The sequence below is a fragment of the Mangifera indica genome, unplaced genomic scaffold, assembly GCF_011075055.1.
Source record: "Mangifera indica cultivar Alphonso unplaced genomic scaffold, CATAS_Mindica_2.1 Un_0003, whole genome shotgun sequence".
Taxonomy (NCBI): domain Eukaryota; kingdom Viridiplantae; phylum Streptophyta; class Magnoliopsida; order Sapindales; family Anacardiaceae; genus Mangifera; species Mangifera indica.
Window position 1 is genome coordinate 606,055 of NW_025401095.1, and position 24,161 is coordinate 630,215.

Consider the following 24,161-nt stretch of genomic DNA (forward strand, 5'->3'; position numbering starts at 1 on the left):
ATAATTAAATCATACGTAGTTTATATTCGATAAACAGGATAATATCAGAATTGAGATATCTATATTTATATCATATAAATATGATAATTACATAATTAGTATGAAGATATATCTGAACAAATTGTATTGATAATGTATTATAAATTTTAAATAATTAAAAAAAGAATGAAAAGAAAGATGAAGGAAATATGCAAGGCCAAAGACGGAGACATTTGAGATTAATTTTTAAATAATCAATATATGCATCTCAATTACAATGTTGGGGGGGTGGGGTGGGGGCGGCGCGCGGCGTGCATGGTGTTGGGGTTTTGTGGCGGGGTTGGTTTGGCGGTGACAAATTTTCCTCCTAGGCACCAAATGTAGGCCACTGTGCATTAAATGCATTTACACACACTTTTCAAAATCTCTTTCAGGTGGTGGAAAAATCCACCATTTATTTAACAGCAATTAGATTTGATATAAAGAAAGCTTAATTATTACATGGTTAGAAATACGCCACTTGACCTAAATAAAATAATAACAATTTGATAGTGTTTTTACATATAAGAATGTGAATTCACATAATTCTTTGGTTTCTTCGCGTCTGCTTCTAAAATGTTGCTCAGGATCAGGACTGTTTGGATCGTCTTGTATTAAAATTGTTTTCTGTTTTGTAAAGTACAGTATGTGAATACTTTTTTTACTGTGTGTGCTTAAAAGAAGTAAGGATAGGTGATTTTGGTTTTATTGCTTCTACTATAGAATCTGAACTCTCTAGTAACAATATAGTTCTTCTCTGTCAAGTTAGGGTTTTATTGCTTGCAAAGTTGTCGCCAAAAAACTTCCAGTTTGTGTCATAGCAGTCCTAAGGAAAGTATTCTTCTTAGACGTGTTCAACAAATACTATGTTGATGAGAATTCTGCCATACTGACGTTTATCAACAACTCTGATACCATGAAACAATAAGTAAATGAAAACACTTTTGAGGAACACATTTTTTAACTGAATAACCTAAAAAATCAATCAAACAAAACAAAGCTTCTGCTTTTATACAAATTCAAGTGCACATGACAATCCCAATCACAAACGATCCGAGACACACATTTTTCACCCAAGAAACACACAATTATAGAATGATGACCATTATATCTAGAATGTTTTAGAAAAAAGGCAGAAAAGAAAAACAAACAAGAGAGGATAGAGTTCTAGAATGAGTTTGATTGAATTACAATCAAATGAGAGCCTTATTTGTTGTTTAACATGCACATTATTTCAAAATGAGTCTTCAACTCTTCATCTTTGAAAGACATAGTATCACTAAAAGACTTTTGATAGTTTTACATTATAATAAGATTATGATAGTTAATTTTGAATACTGATAGTTTTCCCATCTCTTTTGCATAAGTATGGCAATGACATGATGAGGGAAAAAAAAACAAATTCCCAGTAAGAAACTCTTTTATTATCTTCACGTAGAGCACTCTTCGTCAATAACTTTCTACAAAATGGTCTCTTACATATCTTTATTCATAAAATAAAATTTACTAGTATTAGAGAAAACCTTTCTCAAAATTCATCAAGGATAATAAATACAAAAACTAGTTTATAAATATGAAAAGAAGAAAGAAACACAAAATGACATAATATGTTCTATCGAGTTCTCTGATTTGATATAAAGAAGAGTAATATAAATGTGAAAAGAAGCAAGAACGACTAAATGTCAATATAGGGAAAAATTAAATAAATATAATATCTTATAAATTCAAGGTTTATTATAATATTCGAGAAACTTCATCTTGTGAATATTCAAGATGTCTACAGCCTGTGATTTAGTAGAAAGCATCATCTAATGTACATGTAGAGCCATTTCATGCTATAAATTCAAGGTGTAAGAAGAGTGCCAGTAAGAGGTATTGAGAAAGAAAACAAGATGGGTTCTTGTGAAGTTAAGGTCCCACACAGCTTAGATGCCATTCTTAACATTGCTGACGACCGGTCGCTGATTGGCAAACGCCTTGAAGACCTGATTCATGACCTTCACGCTGGAGTTTCCCTCAAGGGAAATAAAGAGCTAAAATCCCTGTATGATCATCTTCTTTCCTTGTTAATATTAATAATTTAGTAGCAATCAACTTAATATTACATCAATACTGCATGCAGAAGTATTGGGTTCACATGATTACTAGTGCCAACGCATTCGAGTTGTATGCAAGGGATCTCTTAATCGAGCATGCAGATGTTAAATATCATTGGAGTTGGAAAACAGAAGACAATATGTATGTGTGTGTATCTATATATAATAGATTTACATATTGTTTTGCTATACTTGAAAAGAAGGTTACCGATTTTAAGTTCTCTTTTGGCAGTGAGATAGCTGAACTGGTGCAAGTACATTGGCTTGATGTGAAAACGAATTTCCCAGCACAAATGCTAACTCCAAGGACTTCTTACGAAGTTTTATTTGTGTTAAGGAGGAACGAGAAAGCTAAAGAACTTACAAATTCGAACCTGAAGCTCGTCCTCCCCAATCAAAACGCCTCTGAAGTCACAGTAGATTTGAGTACGCTACCAACTAACGAATGGAAAGAAATCCAAGTTGGTGGCTTTGAATCTTCTTGTGGCATGTCCGGGGACATGGAAATCTCTTTGTATGAACACAACAGCCAGATAAAGAAGGTAGGACTTGTGGTCAACAAAATCATTATTCGCCCGGTAATGAATTGGAAGAAGCTTAGTGGCGAGAATGACTGGGAGGGTCTCCTGAATCCTCTCAACGTTGATCTCAACAAGAATATAACTTTCTATGGTGACAGTGTTCACGCTATTTATGACTCCATCAGTAAAGATGCCACCAGTCAGGGTTATGCATATCCCAAATACGGAGAACTTATTTTCTCAAGTTGGTCTAGACAAACAAAGCAAGATATACCAAGTGAAAAAGTATATCTATGCAAACATAAATGTTGGTTTCCCGTGGGATTTAGTTCGCCAGGACGGATCCACCTGGATTGGTTACGTTGCTGTGGCCACAGATGAAGGAAAGAAAGTGCTAGGAAGGAGAGACGTTTTGGTTTGCTGGAGAGGAACCTCCAGTGACGGGGAGTGGTTTAAAAATTTACAGATCATGAGTCCGATCTATCCTCAACTCATATTCCCGTTTGTCAGACATCCTAAGGTGCACCAGGGATTTTACTCCGTCTACACTGAGCCAAACCCAGCATCGAATAAAGAAGAAAGAAATGCTAGAGATCAGGTATAAATTTTGGTTCATATTTATTCCAGCTAAGCAGGATTCTAAAATTGTAATTTTTCATTTTCTATACTTGCAGGTTTTGCAAGAAGTTCGTTCTTGGGTAAACGAATACAAAGATGAAGAAGTTAGCATAACAGTGACAGGACACAGTTTGGGGGCAGCTCTTGCTACATTGAATGCAACTGATATAGTTTCCAATGGATATAATATGCCCAATCCCAATCCAGGCAACAAGGAGTTCTTGGTCACAGCATTTGTGTTTGGGAGCCCCAAGTGTGGAGACGAAGAATTCAAAAATGAATTCGACAGGCTTACAAGAAACAATTGGAAGCTCCGTCTCTTACGTATTACAAATGATGATGATGCAATTACTCGCCTTCCAAAATTTACTCCTGTTAAATTCGTTGAAGTGGGAAACGAGATAACGATTAGCACCACCAATGCAAGTGAAGATGAGGGTAACAAGGTCTCCACTGCTCATAGTTTGAAGAATTATATCAAAGAACTCTGCGTACTGCAATCTCCTCTCTGTGCGTAAATATATGTTATATATAATATAAAACTAAATAATAATACAGAGAATCCATCTCTGTTACTGTTATGGAAATAAGTTCCTTCCCTTCTGTATACAGTTAGTGGAGGAGTCAGCTTGAGGTTTCTCTTGCTTGTTAGTATGTTAATGTGTTGTGGTTCGTTGGTACTAGGTCATTGATCGGTGCCATTTCTACTTTGCACGTCCATAACTAGCACTTGTATGTCGTGTTATATTAATAAACCTATCTACTATCAAAATTATTAGTCTCTTGCATATACCATGGTTTTAATGTTCTACAATACATTATGTACATATTATAATATGATATGATATATATTTTATAATGTAATTTGATACAAATCGAAAACGATACATATTTTATAATATATCAAATTAGTATGATATAGTAAATATATTATACAATACAAAACGTATTATATGATATAATATATATTAATAATACGGATTGATATACATTTTTAAAGAAATTGTGACATGGTAGGAGTGTATTTGAAAATTTTTAAATTTTTAACTGTTTTTATAATATTTTCTAAGATTTTTTATTTTACTAATATTTTATTATTTTATTTTTAAAAATTTGTATTTTATTATGTGGTATAATACACGATATAAAAAATTAAATTTTTAATACTCAATATGATACGTCATTAGACTATGATAAAAAATATACCTAACTAAGGTTGATTAAAGATAGAAGTGAAAAAAATTAATCCTAGCATAAATTCTTCTAATATATATTAAAAAAAACATATTTACAAAAATATATATATCTAAATATTTAAAATTAAATATATATAATATTACTCATATGTAAAAGAATCCCGATAACAAATATATTTCCATGAAATTTAAATTATGACAGAGAAGAAGGTGAAGATACACTATATAAATAGTACTAGTAAGGTAATTCTATTATGTTTGGGTACACGCGACTGCAAATGAGAGTTTGAAAAGTGATAGGTATTTGGGGTGACTATATAAATGCATATAATCTAATTCAAATTATAAAATTAAATTAAATTATTTAAAAATTATTGTTTAATTTAGTTTGATTTGAGTTAAAAAATTTTAAATCATTTTTTAATTTACGTTGTGATTTTAAATGATTTTTAAACTGAATCAAATCATAAACTATATTTTGTAAAATATATATATAATTATATTTAATAAATAATTAAGTCTATAACTTATTTTTTATATTTTATATTGCAACAAATTTCTTGTTTTCTTGGCTTTGAGTATTGGTAGGGGTAGTGATTATCATCATCAACACCATCATTCAAGTAAAGCCAAGAAAACAAGAAATTTGTCGCAATTAGATTACTATTGCTTTTTCGAATAATCCATTCGATAATAATTTAAATATTTACTTTGTGAATTCCTTCTCTGTATCAAGAAAATATCTCGGAGACTCTAATTTTATTCGATCAATAGGAAGAGTTTAAAAATACCTTGCTTCTTGATGATCAAACAAGTTCATAATTTTATAGATTCACTCTTTTTATAATTTTTATCACTCTTACAAATATTAGCTAAGTCTCATCTATTTATAAAAGAGAAAGACCTCCAGATTTCAAACATCCTTGAATTTGTCGACAACATATTCTAAAACAGTAAAAGTATTTAATAATTGTACTTGGTTGTTTCCAACCAACGTAAACCAACAACCACACATCCTGAGCATTAGGGTTTAAGTCTTTCATATGTCACTCACATTTTACATATTTTATAATAGTAAAATCCAAGTAGCGCTTCATTAATTGTTGATCTTCAGAGTGTCGATAATATCTCCTCCGTTGATCTTCTGACCATGCTTTCCACTTGTTTTCTATAGATTTATTACACGTTGCATTTACACGTGTTGCTCTTTTTTTTTATCTTGGGTTGACCAAATCTCCCTTCTTCTTGGGCTCATTCTAATGAGTCCATAAAGTCTCCAAAGGTTCTTTCTTCCTCAGCTTGGGCTTTTTTAGTTTGGGCATCCATTTGAGCTTCAGCGTTTTGAGTAATAATAAGGTGAAGTACATCTTTTGTATTTTCAGTCAAAGCCTGGTTTGAGATGTTATGGGGTTTAAACACTTCGGCCATATTTCGTATTTGTGCTCGATTTTCCTTCAACAGAGAGTTTGAAACTCTTGTGTATCTTTTTGATAAGACGACTATTATTCCTATATCAATGTGAATTACTTTATCTTTCCTCAAGAGTTCTTCTAATCTGAATTGGACCATTAGACCATCCTATCATGATAGTGTACATGCTTAAATTTGATAGATAAGATTTTGAGTTTAAGTCCAATAACGAAAATTTTTAATAAAATTGATCCTTTACTGAGTTTACAACAAATAAGTGAGCAAGAATAATGCATGTATGGCATGAATATGACTGGGTATATTCCTTGTAAACAACGTATTATATTACTTTATTCTTATATATAAAGATGTATTGGTTGACTATCTTTTCACATCATCGGACGTCTTCAATATTCACTTATATAATTAAGTTAAAGCTCACAAGAACCGAATGGTGACAAGTGAAACACTGAGAGTTACAGCAGCAGCTATGTTAGGAAGAAATGGCCTTTTTAAAGATAAAGTTCAGAATAGGCCACCTCTTACTCAAGACTTGACTGGTATAAGTTGACCCCTTTTTTTTTTAAATTCTGAATTAAAAATTTGCAAATAAAGATGCATGACAGTGACCCTTCTGGATTGTATCTAACTGGATATTCTATATGATATATCATTGAATGATTAAGTAATTATAAATTAAAAAGTAATACGTATTGAAGTCTAATTTCATCATAAATACGTAGTTTTATAGATTAATCTTGCTTACCGGGTTTAGCAGGAAATGGCCTACCGATGAAGGAACGGTTAACATTGCACCAGAAACTGAGTTACATGAAATTAAGGATGAGCTTCTGTCATTTCCATCTCATGAACATATTCATGGTAGTATATGCTTTAAAAGATGCATAAGAAAATTAACATGATCTATTAATTGGGATGATTATCTAATTATACATTTGATTGTCTAAAAATACAGAAATGAGTAACAACAAAAAGAAACATAAATTATTTCTTTTAGTTGGGAAGAAACTATATCATTATTCATTCAATGCTATGACAATATCAAAAGGTGGATGTAGGTATTATAAAATCAAATTGAATCTTTTGAAAATTATAGTTTATTTTTATTTGATTTATAAAATAGTTCGGTATAAGTTAATAAATATTAGAAAAAATAACCTACAGTTTGGGTTGCTTTTGGAACCAAATTGTAATATATATATATATGCACCAAAAATTTTTTTAATAAACAATTAGATACACAAGTTGTCTTTTATATTTATTTTATTATTTTCTTAATATTTTTATTATATTTGTATTTCAAATTTATTTTATATGTTTATTTCATATTCTAAATAAGTATAATTCAACTATTATTTTAGCAATACTATATCTACATATTTTGAATATATAAAATAGTATACAGATGATATATTATTATGTAATTAATTCAAAATGTAATCTAAACTAGATAAAACGGTATGTATTTTTTAGTTTGGTTTGGTTTAAATTTTTTTCAAATAATTTTTTTCAGTTTGATTTGAAAAAATTCTTAAATTATATCAAACCGAAGCATGCACATTCCTAATTGGATGAGTATTCTTGATTTCAAATGTAAGAATCATCCTAATTAACAAATTACTTAAATATTATATGGATTTTAATAGTAAGTATTTTTCTTATATTGCATGGGTCAGGTTGTTAATGATTTACAATTTGAACTTTAATCCTCGGAGATTTGCCTTGATATTTTTTGTTTTCTCTTATTCCATTTCCTTCTTAAAGCACTCTTCCATAGCTTTATTTTCAGAAATTCATATTTTATTAACAATCCCTTGTAAAGTTTCATTAGTATTTCAGCATGGTTATTTCATAAAACTGGTTTCTATGAATTAATTTTATATATAGAACCTGTTCTTAATTGTTTAACCTGCACAGATCATCAAAGGATGAATGAAAACTTAAAAAAAATTGTATAGAGCTGCATTGAGGAATGAATGGTGCACGGCTTTTCGGGATATTTTTGGAAGAGATGGAGAAAAGTTTTAGAATATTCAACTTCTATAATATCAAACAACGACAACACAGCTTTACATATTGCAGCAGCTGCAGGTTCCTCAACGTTTGTTTGAAAAATGGTAAAATATATGATGAAAGAGCATTTGGCTATTAAAAATTGTCAAGGAAATACTGCTTTTTTTCTTGCGAGTGCATCCGGAAAGGTGGAATCTGCCAAGGTGATGTTGAAGAAGAAGGAAGAGCTAGCATATATTCGTGGAGAATATGAGAAGTTGTTACCAATTCACATTGCAGCTCAACGAGGCCACAGACATATGGTGAATTATCTTTATGATGTCACTAAAGATAGATTAACAGAAGAGGATTGCACTGAATTGCTTCCCTTTTTGATCAGTAAAGCTGATTTGTTTGGTAAGTAAAGGGTTTGGTCATAATTCATTTACCTTTCATATATATCCTAGCCTGTTTTTGAGCTCCATTGAGAGGCTTATTATTTGTTTGAGCAATGTTATATCCAATTTCATATTCCAATAATGTATTATCATGTAACTGTATATGAATTTGTTATTAATTTAAATCACATAATTAAATAATGATACATTATATATATATTTAATTAAATAATTTAAACTGGTATACTTAATTTTATTGTTCTGTTTCCTACGTTAATACCAACCAATCCAGAAAAGTTCATCTATAATATTGAAAATCACATGTTCGAACAACTACGACCTTATACTTGCTCCAATAGTTTATTTTTTCTCCCTGTTTCTCTTCTTTTTTGTTTTTTTCTCTCCCTCCTTGCTTCTAATTCTTCTGTGAGCTCCCCCTCCCCCCAGTCGCCACGAAATTGGGGCTTTACAAAGTCCGAGTGGGAATAACTGATTTTTTTTCTCTATTTGAAATGTTAAAAAAAATTATGCGCTCCTAGTTTGAATATCAAATCAGGTGATTTATAATTTAGAAAAAAAATCTAATTATATAATGATATATCATTTGAATGATTAATTATGTACTAAAAAATATATGCATATAAAATTGTTGTTTGAAATACTATTCTAAACGCTTTTTTTATGTTGAAATATTGTATAAGAAATTGATTTTGATTTGTCAAAAACAATCTCAATACAATGATAATGGGGTTATCGATTTGTCAAATTGATAGTGGTTATTGTTTCCTAGATGTTGCACTGGTTTTGCTAAGGGAACACCCAAGGTTAGCCACTGTTAATTTCTCTGATCTGTGGGAGAAGAAGACAACATCGCATGTCTTGGCTGCAACACCTCTGATTATTCCTGACATTGCAAATCAAAATCATGCAGGAATTTTGAAGACATGCTTCAACAAGTGTTAAGTCTCTCTAGCTAATCTTTAACACATTCTGATTGGTCATGTACTCCTACTGCTATGCTTAATTTGTACTGAGAGTCTGAAACATCTATTAATTGCAGGCATGAAACTTGGACTTTCCAACAGGCCCCATGAAAAGCTGCCTCCACAAGCACTTCAGCTACTTGATATCCTTTTGCAGAAAGTAAATTATCGTGACGTCTGGATGGATGAAGTCCACTAGAACAAGAAAATATTGAATTTTTAAGCAAAATTATTTGTGATTATCCTGAGTTGATATGCAAAGTTGGAGATACAGATAGATGTGGCCTAATATTTTGCAATTCTGTTTTAAAACGTCAGAGGGAGATATTCAAACTGTTCGTAAAGAATTTATGCCCTGTTGGAAATAATTCAAGTGTGGTCTTTTACTATTGCTATATTTCTGGTTTGTGGATGTTAGTTCCTAGAATTAAGGTTGAATAAGTCTAAGTAATGGGTTGTCCACTAAGTGTCTGTTAGAAAAATTTGGAGTCATAGCTTTATAGTGTAACAACTAAATGGAGAGAGTCTCTATTTAAATGCTCACTTACATGTTTAAAATGTAATCTTTCTTTAATTTTAAATTTATTAAAGTTTCTTCCTCCCAGACTTGTTCAGTTTTTTTTAATGTGTATTGTAAGTTAATTCTCTAATTTTCTACAAGTATGGTATCAGAGCAGGTTGTTAGAGGGTTGTGAGTGTTTTTTGAGTTGTGTCTCCAGACTACTTATGGCTTCTACTAGTGTTGTGTTAAACTCATCTTAGAATGTTCCTGTCTTTATTGGTCTTAATTATCAGTCCTGACGTATCAAGATGAGAACCTTGTTTATGTCTTATGATTTGTGGGAATTGGTAGAAAATGGTTTTGAAGATCTTGCAGATGCAGAAAGATTAACTGTAGCTCAACGCACGGAGTTGAGAGAAAAGCGAAAGAAAGATGCCAAAGCATTATCCCTAATTCAGCAAGCACTAGATGAAGCAATTTTTCCATTAGTTATGGTTGCCACTACATCGAAGGAAGCATGGGACCTCCTTGAAGGAGAATATCAAGGCACTAACAAAGCTATTACAGAGAAGCTACAAACCATGCGCCGAGAGTTCGAAAATTTGTCAATGAAGCAAGGAGAATCAATTCAAGCATTCTTTTCAAGAGTACACTCGATCGTGAACCAAATTAGATCCTTTGGTGAAAAATTAATAGAGCAGAAGGTTGTTGAGAGAGTTTTGCGAAGCCTTCCCACAAAATTTGACTATGTTGTTGCCACAATTGAAGAATCAAAGGACCTCACTAAGTATTCTCTTCAAGAGTTAATGGGGTCACTTCAAGCGCATGAACAACAGATGAACATAACATCGAAAAGTACTATTCAACAAGCATTTCAATCGAAGCTTGACTTGAAAAAAAAATTTGATGATTCGAATCAAGGCAACTCTAGTTGTGGACATGACAGATCCTTTCATGGAAGAGGAAGAGGCAGGGGAAGAAGTTATGGCCAGCAAAGAAACACTAATTACAGAGGTAACAACTCTAATTTTGTCCCTTGCTCATATTGTGGAAGATCAAATCATGAAGAACAAAAATTGTTGGTATAAGGAGAAATATATTCAAAACAAAAATATTCCATAGTGTCATTATTGTAAGCAATATGGCCACATTCAGAAAAATTGTCTTAGAAAAACTGTTCAGCAAGAAAACGCACAAGAAGAAAGGGATATTCATGAAGAAAATTTATTTGTTGCTTGCTTATTTACTCATCGTGAAAATTTTGATGATGTTTGGTATCTTGATAGCGGATGTAGTAATCATATGAGTGGCAGCAAATCACTCTTCCTGGAGCTTGATGAGTCTGTGAAAACACAAGTAAAGATGGGAAATAATACTCGTGTGCAGGTATGTGGAAAGGGTACAATCTCTGTAAGGACAAAGTTTGGTGAAAAATATTTGCATAATGTAATGTATGTTCTTGGGTTAGCACAAAATTTAATTAGTGTTGGTCAATTGATGAAGAAAGGGTATTATGTGGTGTTCGATGATGTTGAGTGTATGATTTATGAAAAAGGAGAACATGAAGTTAATTTACACTATCAAGATGACAGAGGATAATATGTTTCCACTTGTGTTTTCGGAAATTTCTATAAATGCCTTTAATGTAGTTAGTGATGATTCCTTGCTTTGGCATCAAAGATTTGGTCAACTTAATTTCAGCGGACTAAATTTGTTGTGTAAAAAGAATATGGTGGATGGGCTTCCAATGGTTAGTATTGAAAAACAATCATGTGAAGTTTGCATTTTTGGTAAGCATCATCGAGATAAGTTCCCTCAAGGTGGATCATGGAGAGCCTCAAAACCTTTAATGTTGGTGCATGCTGATGTTTGCAGACCAATGCAAACACCCTCCCTGAGTGGAAGTAAGTACTTTGTGATTCTTATTGATGATTTTTCGCGGATGACTTGGGTGTATTTTTTGAAGGAGAAATCAGAAGTTTTTGAATGTTTCAAGCAATTCAAAGCTATAGTTGAGAAGCATGGTGGCTACCAAATTTTGACACTTCACACCAATCGTGGTGGTGAATTTGCTTCCATAGAATTTAATAATTTTTGGAGCAATATTGGCGTCAAAAGGCAACTTACAGCAAGTTATACTCCTCAACAAAATGGAGTCGCTGAGTGGAAAAATAGAACAATAGTTGAAGCTGCCAGGAGCATGTTAAAAGATAAAAATCTTCCAAAGAAATTCTGGGTTAAAGCTATTGGAGCTACTGTCTATCTTCTCAATAGATTTCCAACTAGAGCTGTTGAAGGGATGACTCCGTATGAAGCTTGGCATGGTTGTAAACCCAATGTAAGTCATTTAAAGACATTCGGGTGTATTGCTTATGTATGTGTACCTGTTGAATTGAGAAGGAAACTAGACGACAAAAATACTAAATGTATTTTTGTAGGCTATAGTAAGGAAACTAAAGGCTACAGACTTTATGATCCTGGTTTTAAAAAATTAATTATCAATCATGATGTCATTTTTAAGGAAGATAAAGCTTGGCTTTGGGAAGATGCTAAATTACAGCCTAATATTCTGGTGGAGATTGTAGATGCTGAACCAAATAGCCCAAATGAATCTTTGTCATCTCCAAATTCAACACCACGAAGAGTAAGAAGACTTGCTGAAATTTATGAATCTTGTTAACATGCTTGTGTTGTGCAAGAACCTTGTTGCTTCATGGATGCAGTAAAGAAAGAAGAATGACGAGTTGCAATGACTGAAGAGATTAAAGCAATTGAGAAGAACAACACATGGACTTTAGTGGATTTACCAAAAGGAAATGAAGCGATTGGGCTGAAATGGGTTTATAAATCTAAGCTCAACTCAGATGGTTCTTTGCAAAAGAATAAATCACGACTTGTGGCTAAAGGGTATGCATAAATTCCAAGTATCGATTTCACCGAAACTTATGCTCCAGTTACACATTTTGATACAATTAGAACTATGTTAGCAATGACAGCTCATAATGGATGGATGATTTATCAATTGGACATAAAATCTACATTTCTTAATGGTGAATTGTTGGAAGATGTGTATGTTAAGCAACCTAAAGGTTTCATAGCGAAAGGGCAAGAACAAAAGGTGTATAAATTGCATAAGGTGCTCTACGGACTTAAACAAGCACCAAGGGCTTGGTATAGCAAGATTAATTCCTATTTTGCTAAGAATAATTTTCAAAAGAGTGCTAATGAACCTACGCTTTATGTTAAAACTCATGGTAATGATTTCTTGGTTGTATGTTTATATGTTGATGATATGGTGTATACCGGGAGCTCTTCTCATATGATAGAAATATTTAAAAGATCCATGATGCAAACTTTTGAGATGTCAGACTTAGGTTCTTTACACTACTTTTTAGGAATTGAAGTGGTGTAGGATTCACATGGAATTTTCATTTGTCAAAGAAGATATGTTGTTGATTTATTGAAGAAAATAGGAATGGAGAATTGCAAGGCTGTCAAAACTCCATTGAATGCGAATGAGAAGTTGTCCTTAAGTGATGAAGCTGAAAAAGTTGAAGAAAAACACTTTAGAAGCATTGTGGGGAGTCTCTTGTATATTTCACATACAAGCCTAATATTGTTTATAGTGTTAATCTAATTTCTAGATTTTTGCACAGCCCAAGCAAGAATCATTTGGGAGCAGCCAAAAGAATCCTACGCTATGTTCAAGGAACTTCTAATTTTAGCATCAGGTATTTAAGAGGCAAATCCAACAAACTTATTGCTTTTACTGATAGTGATTGGGCTTCTTGTTCAGATGATAGAAAAAGCACAACAGGGTATGTTCTTAGCCTTGGTTCAGGAGCCATTTCATGGTACTCAAAAAAGCAAAACAATATAGCCCTTTCAAGTACTGAACCAGAGTATGCAGCTACAACAACTACAACATGTCAAGTTGTTTGGATAAGGAGAATCTTGGAAGACTTGAAACTAAAGCAAAATGAAGCAAATGTGATATTTTGTGACAACAGATCTGCTATTGCACTATCCAAAAATCTAGTTCAGCAGGGAAGGACAAAACATGTTGAGACAAAGCATCATTTCATTCGAGAATTGGTTGCAAATAATATTGTGGAGCTGCAGTACATCAACATTGAAGAATAACCAGCAGATATTTTCACAAAAGCTATAACTGAAGCCAAATTTATCAAGTTTCATTCAATGATGGGTGTTGAAACCCTTCCTTGAATTAAAAGGGGGAAATGTTGGAAATAATTCAAGTGTGGTCTTTTACTGTTACTATATTTCCGGTTTGTGGATGTTAGTTCCTAGAATTAAGGTTGAATAAGTCTAAGTAGCGGGTTGTCCACTAAGTGTCTGTTAGAAAAATTAGGAGTCATGGCTTTGTGGTATAACAACTAAGTAGAGAGAGTTTCTATTTAAATGCTCACTTCCGTGTTTAAAATATAATCTTTCTTTAATTTTAAATTTATTAAAGTTTCTTCCTCCCAGACTTGTTCAGTTTTTTTTAATGTGTATTGTGAGTTAATTGTCTAAGTTTTTACATGCCCTTCATTCAAGAAATACATACTTCACTACAAAGATTTTGATGACAACAATATCCTGCATTTTGCTGCAAAGTTAGCTCCATCTGATAAGCTGGATGTTGTTTCAGGAGCAGCTCTTCGGTTCCATCATGACTTGAGATGGTTTAAGGTAATCTTACACTATTATTTTGTCTTTTCACTGTGGTTAAAACACTTTATTTTCTGTTGACAGGGTTTATGTACAACATTAAATATAGGAAGTATGTAACGTTGTGAATCCATCTAAAGCTCAAGATAAAAATAAAGTAGGAAAAACTTCTAAAGATTTATTTAATGAAGAGCACAAACAGTTAAAGGAAAAGGGGGAGGGATGGATATAGGACACTGCAAATTCATGCATGATTGTGGGAACCTTTATTGCCACTGTGGTTGTTGCTGCAGCTTTCACAGTAGCAGGCGGCATCAGAGAGGACTCAGGAACAACCCATTTTGCTCATAAGTGTCGTTCAAAATTTTTGTCATATCAGATGCAATATCTCTAGAGACATTCATCTACTCTATTTTAACCTTCTTATCTATTCTCACTTCTAGCTATGCCAAAAAAGATTTTCTTTGGAAGTTGCCTAAGAAGTTGATGGTTGGACCCTCAACACCACTGTTATCCATAGCAAGAATGATGGCAGTTTTCTGCACAACCATTTTCATTGTCTGCAAAGTTGAAAAGGTTTGGGTTCGTATTCTTCTTAGTGTGATTTCTTCTTTACCCGTGATTGAGTTTTCCAAGCAAGAGTGGCCACTGTTGTATGATGTATTGTGTTTAACCCTTAAAAGAAATTCCCTTTTCGATAAAGAAGGGAAAGCATAAGAAGGGTAATAAGGTCAGGGAAAAGAAGATAACGATAGACACTGGAGTCATCTAAAGTTCATAAAAATAAAACTATAGAAATATAATTTTAAGTATTCAATATTTAAATAATATATTATTATATAATTTTGAATAAAAAATAAAATAAAAATATAATCACATATTATTTAAACATCCAATTAAATATAAATATTTTATTAATTTATTTATATAAATGGATGGTTTTGACATGACATCAAAACATCTGCATGTGTCATTTTGGTCCATTTTACAATAAAAATAGATTGATATAAGAATAGTGAAATATTAAAAATCAAAATTCTGTAAAAGAAGCAAAGTTGTGATTTTCTGGAGGGCATAAAGAATCAGAACAACTGGGGAAAAAACTAGAGGTAAACAAAACCGGTTAACTAGTTTTGTAAATCGAACCGAATTTTTGATTTTATACAAATTACGAACCAAAATTGAACCGTTTTATACATTAACTGATTTATAACCGAACCGAAATTATTGGATAATCAATCCAAATTTTTGGTTACCCAATTTTGAACCGAATTTTAACAATTAATTTTTCAATTAAGTTTTTAATATGAATTGTTCTCTTTTCTAATTTTAGTTTTCACTAAACACTAAAGTTAAGTAAATTTTAAATGATACCATGTTTAATATAAATACATACAAATATTATTCAATTGAGTATTAAATTAATTTACAAAATAAGTACAAATTAGGAAATTGAAGAAGTGCAGATCAGTAACATATTTTTTTTGAACTTTATGTCAATATCTTCAACCATTTCTTTTTTTCTATTGTTAAAGAATCTTTAGAAATTGCATAGGGAAAGTTTTTACCATTTGGTGCTCCTAAATAATAAATTTAAATACCAGATTGATAATAAGAATAAATTAATAATCACTTTCTATATAGCCTTTTTGGAGGAGCTCCTATATTTCTAATTTTTTTCGAAGGTGTGTTGTATTTTTACCTCGGCTTTCTTTTAACATTATGATATATATACCCTTATTATTAGTCTCACATCACATATAAGGTTTGTAAGGGTTCATTTAAGTATAGAATCCATGTGCAGTTTATGTAGCAAATAGTAAAACTAAGTACTGTTGTTTTATGTTGATATACATTCGCAAGTCCAAAATACAAATACTGATAATTTTAATGTTTGAAATTATTTACTGCAATGAATCTCTAGGAAAATATATTTAAAAAAAACTTAAAAAAAAAGACATATATTATCAACTCCACTCATATGGTTAATATAAGCAGAGTATCACCCAAAATCATATGACATATAGACAATAGAAAAGACAATAACCTAAGAAAACCAATTTTTCATGCTTTTGATAAGAACTTCACAATTGGATACTCACTTATAAGAAATGTGGTGGTTTGTGGTGGGGTTTCAATATCTTTTTGTAAGCCCAAAATCAATAATAAAAATCCGCTGCAAGAATAGAGAAGAGAAAAAAATATGGCAGTGAAGATTGTTGCAAGCAAGAATGGAGAAGAGAAAATAAAAAAGAAGAGAAAAGAGGATGAGACGCGTTGATCTTTGGTTGCTTGCTTCTTAGACAGCTCTGCAACTACAACAATTCTGCACGCTAGCTGGTTGGGTGGCTAGAGATATACAAAGAAGGAAAAAGAGCAGTCAAGGACGAAAGTAAAGGAAAAGATAAAAACTTTTTTTTTTTTTTATAAATAAACCTTTGACTTTTTATGTTAATAAAAAAGATAAGTTTCAATTTTTAGGATAAATTTTTTATTATTTTTTAAATTTGAAAATCGAATCGGTTATCGATTAATCGATTTTTCAATTTGAGTAAACCAAAAACCAAATCAAATTTTCGGTTTTTTTAATATTTTGACCCGATAACCAAACTAGTTTTATGGGTAACCTATTTTTCTGTTTGAATACCGGTTTAGTTACTATTTCGATTCGGTTATTAAAAATTTTTGAACACCCCTAGAAAAAACCTCGATAAATACTAGGAATACTTGATTTGTGTGGCTATTTTGTTAGATTTAAAGTGGTCTATTTATTGGACATTACAATTTATATTAATTTTTATAGTCGCTCTTTTAAAGAGTTAAAGATGGGTATTAAATTAATTCTTTGTAATTCTCTTTTAAAAGTTAATATAATCATTTTTTTTTTTGTAACTTCCTTTTGAAAATTATTATGTTAAAATTTTATAACTCTCTTTTGAGAGTTAATGACTATCATGTTTCCTTTTGTAACTCTTTTGTGAGTTAATGATACTCATTAAACTAATAATATGATTTTTAGTGGGTTAGTGAGCATTTTTTTGTAAGTAAGACCAATTAAATTATAATTTTTTAATGTTTTTGTTGGTCAATTTGAAAATAGATTAATTTATATTTAATATGAGAGTTAGAACTTAAACACATGAATTGACTTAAACCTGGTTCGTTTTATAAATTCGAGTTCAAATAATATGAATTGAATTCAACTCTACCATTGGTTTGTGAAAAGCCCAATTTCCCTAATGTATGATTCTAGAAGCATATATTATGACGCCTATATTTTTCAAGATTTCATACCTTAGTAGCAGCGATATATCCTTAAAAGAAGGTATTTTAAAATACCTCTAGTTTTTAGGAGGATTATTATTGCCATTATTATCATTACCAGCCCTTGAACCCTTATAGACGTGGTCTATACCACTTTCCACCGAGGAAAGCCCAAGAGCCAGTGACAATTGTGGCGCACTAAATTATTTATGCTTACAAAAGCAAATGAATGATACAAGCCTTTGGGCCTGAAATTCACTGTTAAAAGCTCAAAGAATTTGATATGTATAATTGATAAGAGCATGCAACTGGCCAGACACTGCCAAAATTGACCTAATTTGTCATATGGCATAGGTTGTGCCATATCAACAATTGCCAAAATGCATATTCTAACCGCGAATTTGCAAGACTTGGGGCATGACCAATTACATGATTGGTCATACTTTTATGGGTTTTTGATGGGTCAGCTTATCAAAAGTATATATAAAATTTAAAATTTAATTATTTTTAATTTTTTTCTAATCCTATTGTGACAAACATCAACCTTTCTGGTGGAGGCCTTTGCAAACTTCGCAAATTTGTAGAGCATGCCAAGTTTGGGCCGTGTTGGCCCTGACACTAGTTTTCACGTAAAGGTTAAAATTGTAATTACAATAAAATAAAATAGATCTTATATTATATTTTATACCTATGATTAACAATATTATGCTTATCTTTTTTCTTTAAAAATGGCATTCTCAACCGAAATCCTTTAATAAATAATCATTTTCACTCCATGCATCTATCAAAACTTCATTGAACAAAAAAATAAAAAATAAAAATTACATAGAATATTCTCCAAAAAAACATTAAAAAAAAATTATTCATACTCAAACTTTCAAATCAAGAATTACTATTGAGAAAAACAAGAAATGGAAAAGAGAAATATATATATATATATATATATATATATATATATATATATATATATATATATATATATAAAATAATTTAAGAAAATTATAATATGAAACTCAAAGATCATGGTTATATTTTTTTTCGTAAGTAATCACAATTCAAAGAGAAAGAAAAAGAGACATGTATATTCAAGAATTTAAGAAAATTGTTATCTGAAATTCAAAGATAATTGTTGAAAACAAATTTCCCTTCCTTTTTCTATTGTTGTATTACGCACCCATTGAATTTATGCCTCTTATTAAGCTCTTTAAACGTCTGGTAACTCTTCGATTCTAAAAGTACAAAACTTGAATTAGTTGGATTTTGATCTGAAGTTGTATTGAAATTCTCAAGTTGATAGTCGCATAAGTCATGTAGAATGACTAAAAATTGAGTTTATATATTGGGATAATTTAGCCAAACTCGAATTTAATTGTCATATGAGTATAGAAATCAAGGTATGGACCCCTTAATTTTTGGGTACAGATTACCATCCAATATTTTAAGAGGTGAGGTTTCTTTTAGTTTGAAAATGGTAATTTAACCACCATTAAATTAATAAATATTTCCCACTTCTTAACTTTTTTTGTTTTGACAGTTTTAACCTTATTAAAATCAACTTTAAAATATGAGTATTATTATTTGTATAAACAGTGGTACTAATAGTTACAAATAAATTAACATATTAAGTATAAATACTAATGTGTCATTATATAATTAAGTGTTACTTTATCTTTAATCTAAAATCTTTTAATCACAATATGTTCATCGCGCTTTGCATTAACATGGTGATTCTTCACTTCTCCTTTTGCATAACTTCTGTAGTCATGAGAGAAACAAAGGCCAAAAGACTTATTCCCACAGAAGGTTTAGTGAAACCCCAAACTTCTATCTATTAATTTTCAAAAATTCAAATACTTATTTTTCTGTTAAAATTTACTGTTAGGGTTAAGAGTGTAAATGTCATTTAGTTAAAAATATTTAAAAAAACTAAAAATTTATCATATTCTTCATAATTTAAAAATCTATCAATTTTTCTCATCTACATTTTGAAAAGTGACATTTTCTCCTGAGGTTTTGAAACTATCACTAGAGACGACAAACTTTGCCTTCTTCGATCATGTTTTCTCCCTTTCCTGACTTCTCTCTCTCTCAGTCTAAAACCCTAAACCTTTGATGATCATCTGAAACAAATACGAACGTCTTCATCTCTAACGAAGATGATTCGTTATCTTCACCTGATACGAAGACCAATCATCTTCATCTTTTAGATGAAGACAATTTGTTCTCTTTGTTAGGGCATCTTCATCGAATACAACTGTTAAAGGTTTAGGGTTTTAGACTAGAAGGGGGAGAGAAGTCGGAAGCATGAGAAAATGTGGTCGGAGACAACGAAGTTCATCGTCTTCATTGATGGTTTCAAAACCCTATAGGGGAAATAGTCACTTTTCAAACTTTTGGTAAGAAAAAGTTGTTAGATTTTTAAACTGAGGCGAGAGGAGAATGTGATAAATTTTTAGTTTTTTAATATTTTAACTAAATAACATTAATAATGAATTTTAACAGAATAATGAGTATTTAGTTTTTAAAAGTTAACGAATAGGAGTTTGGGGTTTCACCAAACCTTTGGTGGAAACAAATTACAAATTCCTAGTAATAATATTTTTTATCATCTTCATACAAGACACTCTTTGTCAATCACTTTGTATGGAAAAGTCTCCTATCTTTGTTCATGCAACAAAATTCAATGGTATAAGAGAAAACTTTTCCCAAAATTCATTAATTAATGGTAGTAAATGAAAAAAACTACTATGAATGTAAAGACAAAGTGACATAATGAGATCAATCAAGAAGCTCTCTGATTTAATATAAAAAAAACTAGTATAAATTTTATCATGTGATTAGATGATTTTAAATTAAGGATAAAATAATAACTTAAATAATCATATATTATCTGGATACTCAATTAAATACTTAAAATTGGATGTATAAAATATCATCTTTTGCATTAACATGGTTAGTCTTCACATCTCTTTTTGCATAACTTTGGCAGTGATGAGAGCAAAAAAAAGACAAATCAAATTCCTAGTAAGAAAATCTTTTATCATCTTCAGATAGGGCACTCTTTGTCAATCATTATGTACGAAGACATCTCCTATCTTTGTTTACACAATAAAATTCAACAATATCAGAGAAAAACCTTTCTCATAATTCATTAATGATAATAAATATAGATTCTAATATAAATGTGAAAAGAAGAAAAAAGATAAAATGACATAATCAGATAAATTCAACAAGCTCCTTGATTTGATATAAAGAAGACTAACATAAATGTCCTCATGTGATCGGGCTATTTTACATTAAAGATAAAATAACACTCAATTACATGATAATATATTATCTAGATATTCGATTCAGTACACAAAATTTGGTGTACATAATGTTGGTCTTTGCATTGACATGATTAGACTTCACTTCTCCTCTTACATAGCTTCTGCAATGACGGGAGAAAAAATCCAAATTCATAGAAAAAACTCTTTTATCATCTTCACACAAGTACTCTTTGTCAATTACTTTGTACAAAGAAGTCTTTTATCTTTGTTCATACAATAAAATTCAATGGTATTAAGGAAAACTTTTCTAAAAATTCATTAATGATAATAAATAATAAAACAAGTATGAACATGAAAAGAAGAAAGGAAGAGAAAATGACATAATGAGATCAATCAAGCAAGCTCTCCGATTTGATATAAATAGAACTAGTATAAATGTTACCATGTAACTAGGTAATTTTAAATTAAAGATAAAATTACACTCAATTATATAATAATATATTATTTAAATACCAGATTGAGTACTCAAAATTGAATACACACAACATTGCTCTTTGCATTAACATGGTTAGTCTTCACTTCTCCTTTTGCATAACTTCTCTAGTGTTGAGAGATTAAAAAAATAATAATAAAGAAGACTCCTAGGAAGAAAATCTTTCTCAAAATAAGATTCAATCGAATTTGAGAAAAAAACTTTCTCGAAATTCATCAGTGATAATAAATATAAAAACTAATATAAATGTTAAAAGAAGGGAAAAAAAAAGACAAAATAACATAATAAAATGAATCAAGCTAGCTTTTCGATTTGATATAAAGAAGATTAGTATAAATGTCATAATGTGATTGAGAGATTTTATATTAAAGATAAAATAACACCTAATCGCATGATTATATGTTATGTAGATTGATGGTTGTCAAATACACTAGAAATTAATTACTCTATTTTTAACTTTATACAAGACAGTAGTTAGGGCAAATAGAGTTCAATCCCACAGAGAAGTGTAATCAATTTTAATCATATTGTTAACTTATAAATTGACTAAGATCAGAGTTTTGAAACAAGGGAAGAGGGGATTTGAATTCCAAATTGATCTAATAAAAACTTTAAACACTAAAATTAAATTAAAATGAAATCAATATATTGAATTTTAGCTCTTTGTTCAATCTCGCCCTCACAACTCATAGATTAAATCAATAACAACATTATTTCACCTTCCTCTAAAATTATCAATCCTAGGCAATAATAAACTCTATTACCTGACCTCTTCATTCATTTTCTAATGAACAAACTCTCATTAGAATCTAACCATTAAACAATCTAAAACAAGATCTTTAGATTTAATAAAATAGTAGCAATAACAACTAGGGAATTAGATTGATTTAAGCAACAATCTCGCAAGTTCGAATGTTTAATTTAAATCATATTATTCATCGCAATGAAAAGAAAGCTTGTCCACAATCTTATATCACTATTTGCCACCTAATGATTCAAAAAAAAAAAATCAATTACGTAACCCTTTTCCTAATTCTAATAATTGATGTTGATATAACTGATTCAACGGGCTTTATTCAAATCAAACAAACCAAACACCAAATATCATTAAAATAGAATAACATGAATTAATTTCTTAAGAATACTGGAGAAATAATGTTACTAAATTGACTGCATCATCAACTTGTGTTTTGGGTTTGAAATCCCCTCGAGCTAAAGAGAAAAACTTAACCAGACATGCTAACCCTTAGAAAAAAAAAAACTTGTCTCTCCTCCCTCTTTTTCAGGACATGAAAGCCTAAAAAAATAACCTCTCCTCTCCTGCACAACTCAACTTCCTAATTTGTAGGCATTCAAATCTCTTCTTTTTTAGGGTGACAGATTTTCTACTAGAATTTATGAGCGAATTTTGGATATGATAGAAACTGAATTTGAGTTTAGGCTCTTCATGAAAGTAGTAGCCCTAGATGTGAACTTTTCAATGCATTTTGAATCATCCCAATCGGACTTTTACAACTCAAGTTATGGTCCAATTACTGAACCATGCCCAAACAGTGATAGGATCGGATCTTCTAAATCTGATCCAAAGTTTGACAACCCAAATAAACTTGGATTTGAACGTGTAAGCCCAATTGGGAAAGCTCAGGAGATCTATTTCAAATGTCAAAAAGGCCTTTTTCTTATTCCGAAACTCTTAAGGATATCAAAACCTCCATTGAACCTCTAAAGGTCGAATCTGCCAAAGTCTAAAAACTGCATATTATGTTCCACTTTCAATCCGATGCCTTCAGTCCACTCCTAGTTCTCAAAATAAATTAATTAGCTCATTTAATCACAAAATATACCACAAAACTAAATATAAAGGAATAAAAAAAATTAAATATTTAACACCTATTATAAATATCCAATTGAATACTCAAAATTAGATGTACTTACCATTGCTCTGTGCATTAACACAGTTACTCTTTACTTCTCTTTTTGCGTAACTTCTGCAATGATGAGATTAAAAGAAAAAAAGCCAATTCCTAATAAGAAAATTTTTTGCTATCTTCACACAGGTCACTCGTTGCCAATCACTTTGTACAATTTATCCAATCAAATTCAACAGTATTATAGAAAACCTTTCTAAACATTCATTAAAGGATATTAATTAAAATAGTATCAATTTTTTTGCCTAAATTTTTTTAAGCAAATTTATAGTGATTTTACTTTTTAAAACAAATTTAATTTTGTTTTCAGTTTTACCCCTTTTGACTAATTATGTCATTCTTTCGGTTATTACATCAAAATATTTTTTACGATAACCTATGAGCATTTTATGTTTGTTAGGTTCTGATTTGAATATTCAAAAACTTATTCGAAATAATCAATTTTTGTTCTAATACAGATCAGAACGAAAAGATTAATATAAGTGCAAAAAAAGGTATGTATGGGTGCGTGAGGGTGCGCACGGGTGCATATGGGTGCATAAAGGTACGTATGGGTTAGCAGGATGCATATTGGTGCGTATGGATGTGTAAAGGTGCGTAAGAGTGTGTATGAGTGCGTAAGGTGGATATGAATGCATAGGATATGTAAAAATACGTATAAATACATAAGATATAAATGCATAGGATATATAAAAATACGTATAAATATATAAGAATGCGTATAAGTGCATGCACCTGTACACACTACTTAGAATATGAACAAACATAGAATGCTCAT

General features: G+C 30.8%; 1 protein-coding gene across 1 annotated transcript; it reads left to right on the forward strand.

Moving 5' to 3' along the window:
- The first annotated feature begins 1,907 nt into the window (after window positions 1-1,907).
- On the forward strand, window positions 1,908-3,916 carry LOC123205347 (phospholipase A1-II 1-like). Its single transcript, XM_044622297.1, has 4 exons — window positions 1,908-2,256; window positions 2,347-2,879; window positions 2,965-3,233; window positions 3,310-3,916. Exons 1-4 carry the CDS (start codon window positions 2,135-2,137, stop codon window positions 3,769-3,771), a joined length of 1,386 nt encoding a protein of 461 aa, XP_044478232.1. The 5' UTR covers window positions 1,908-2,134; the 3' UTR covers window positions 3,772-3,916.
- The last annotated feature ends 20,245 nt before the right edge of the window (window positions 3,917-24,161 follow it).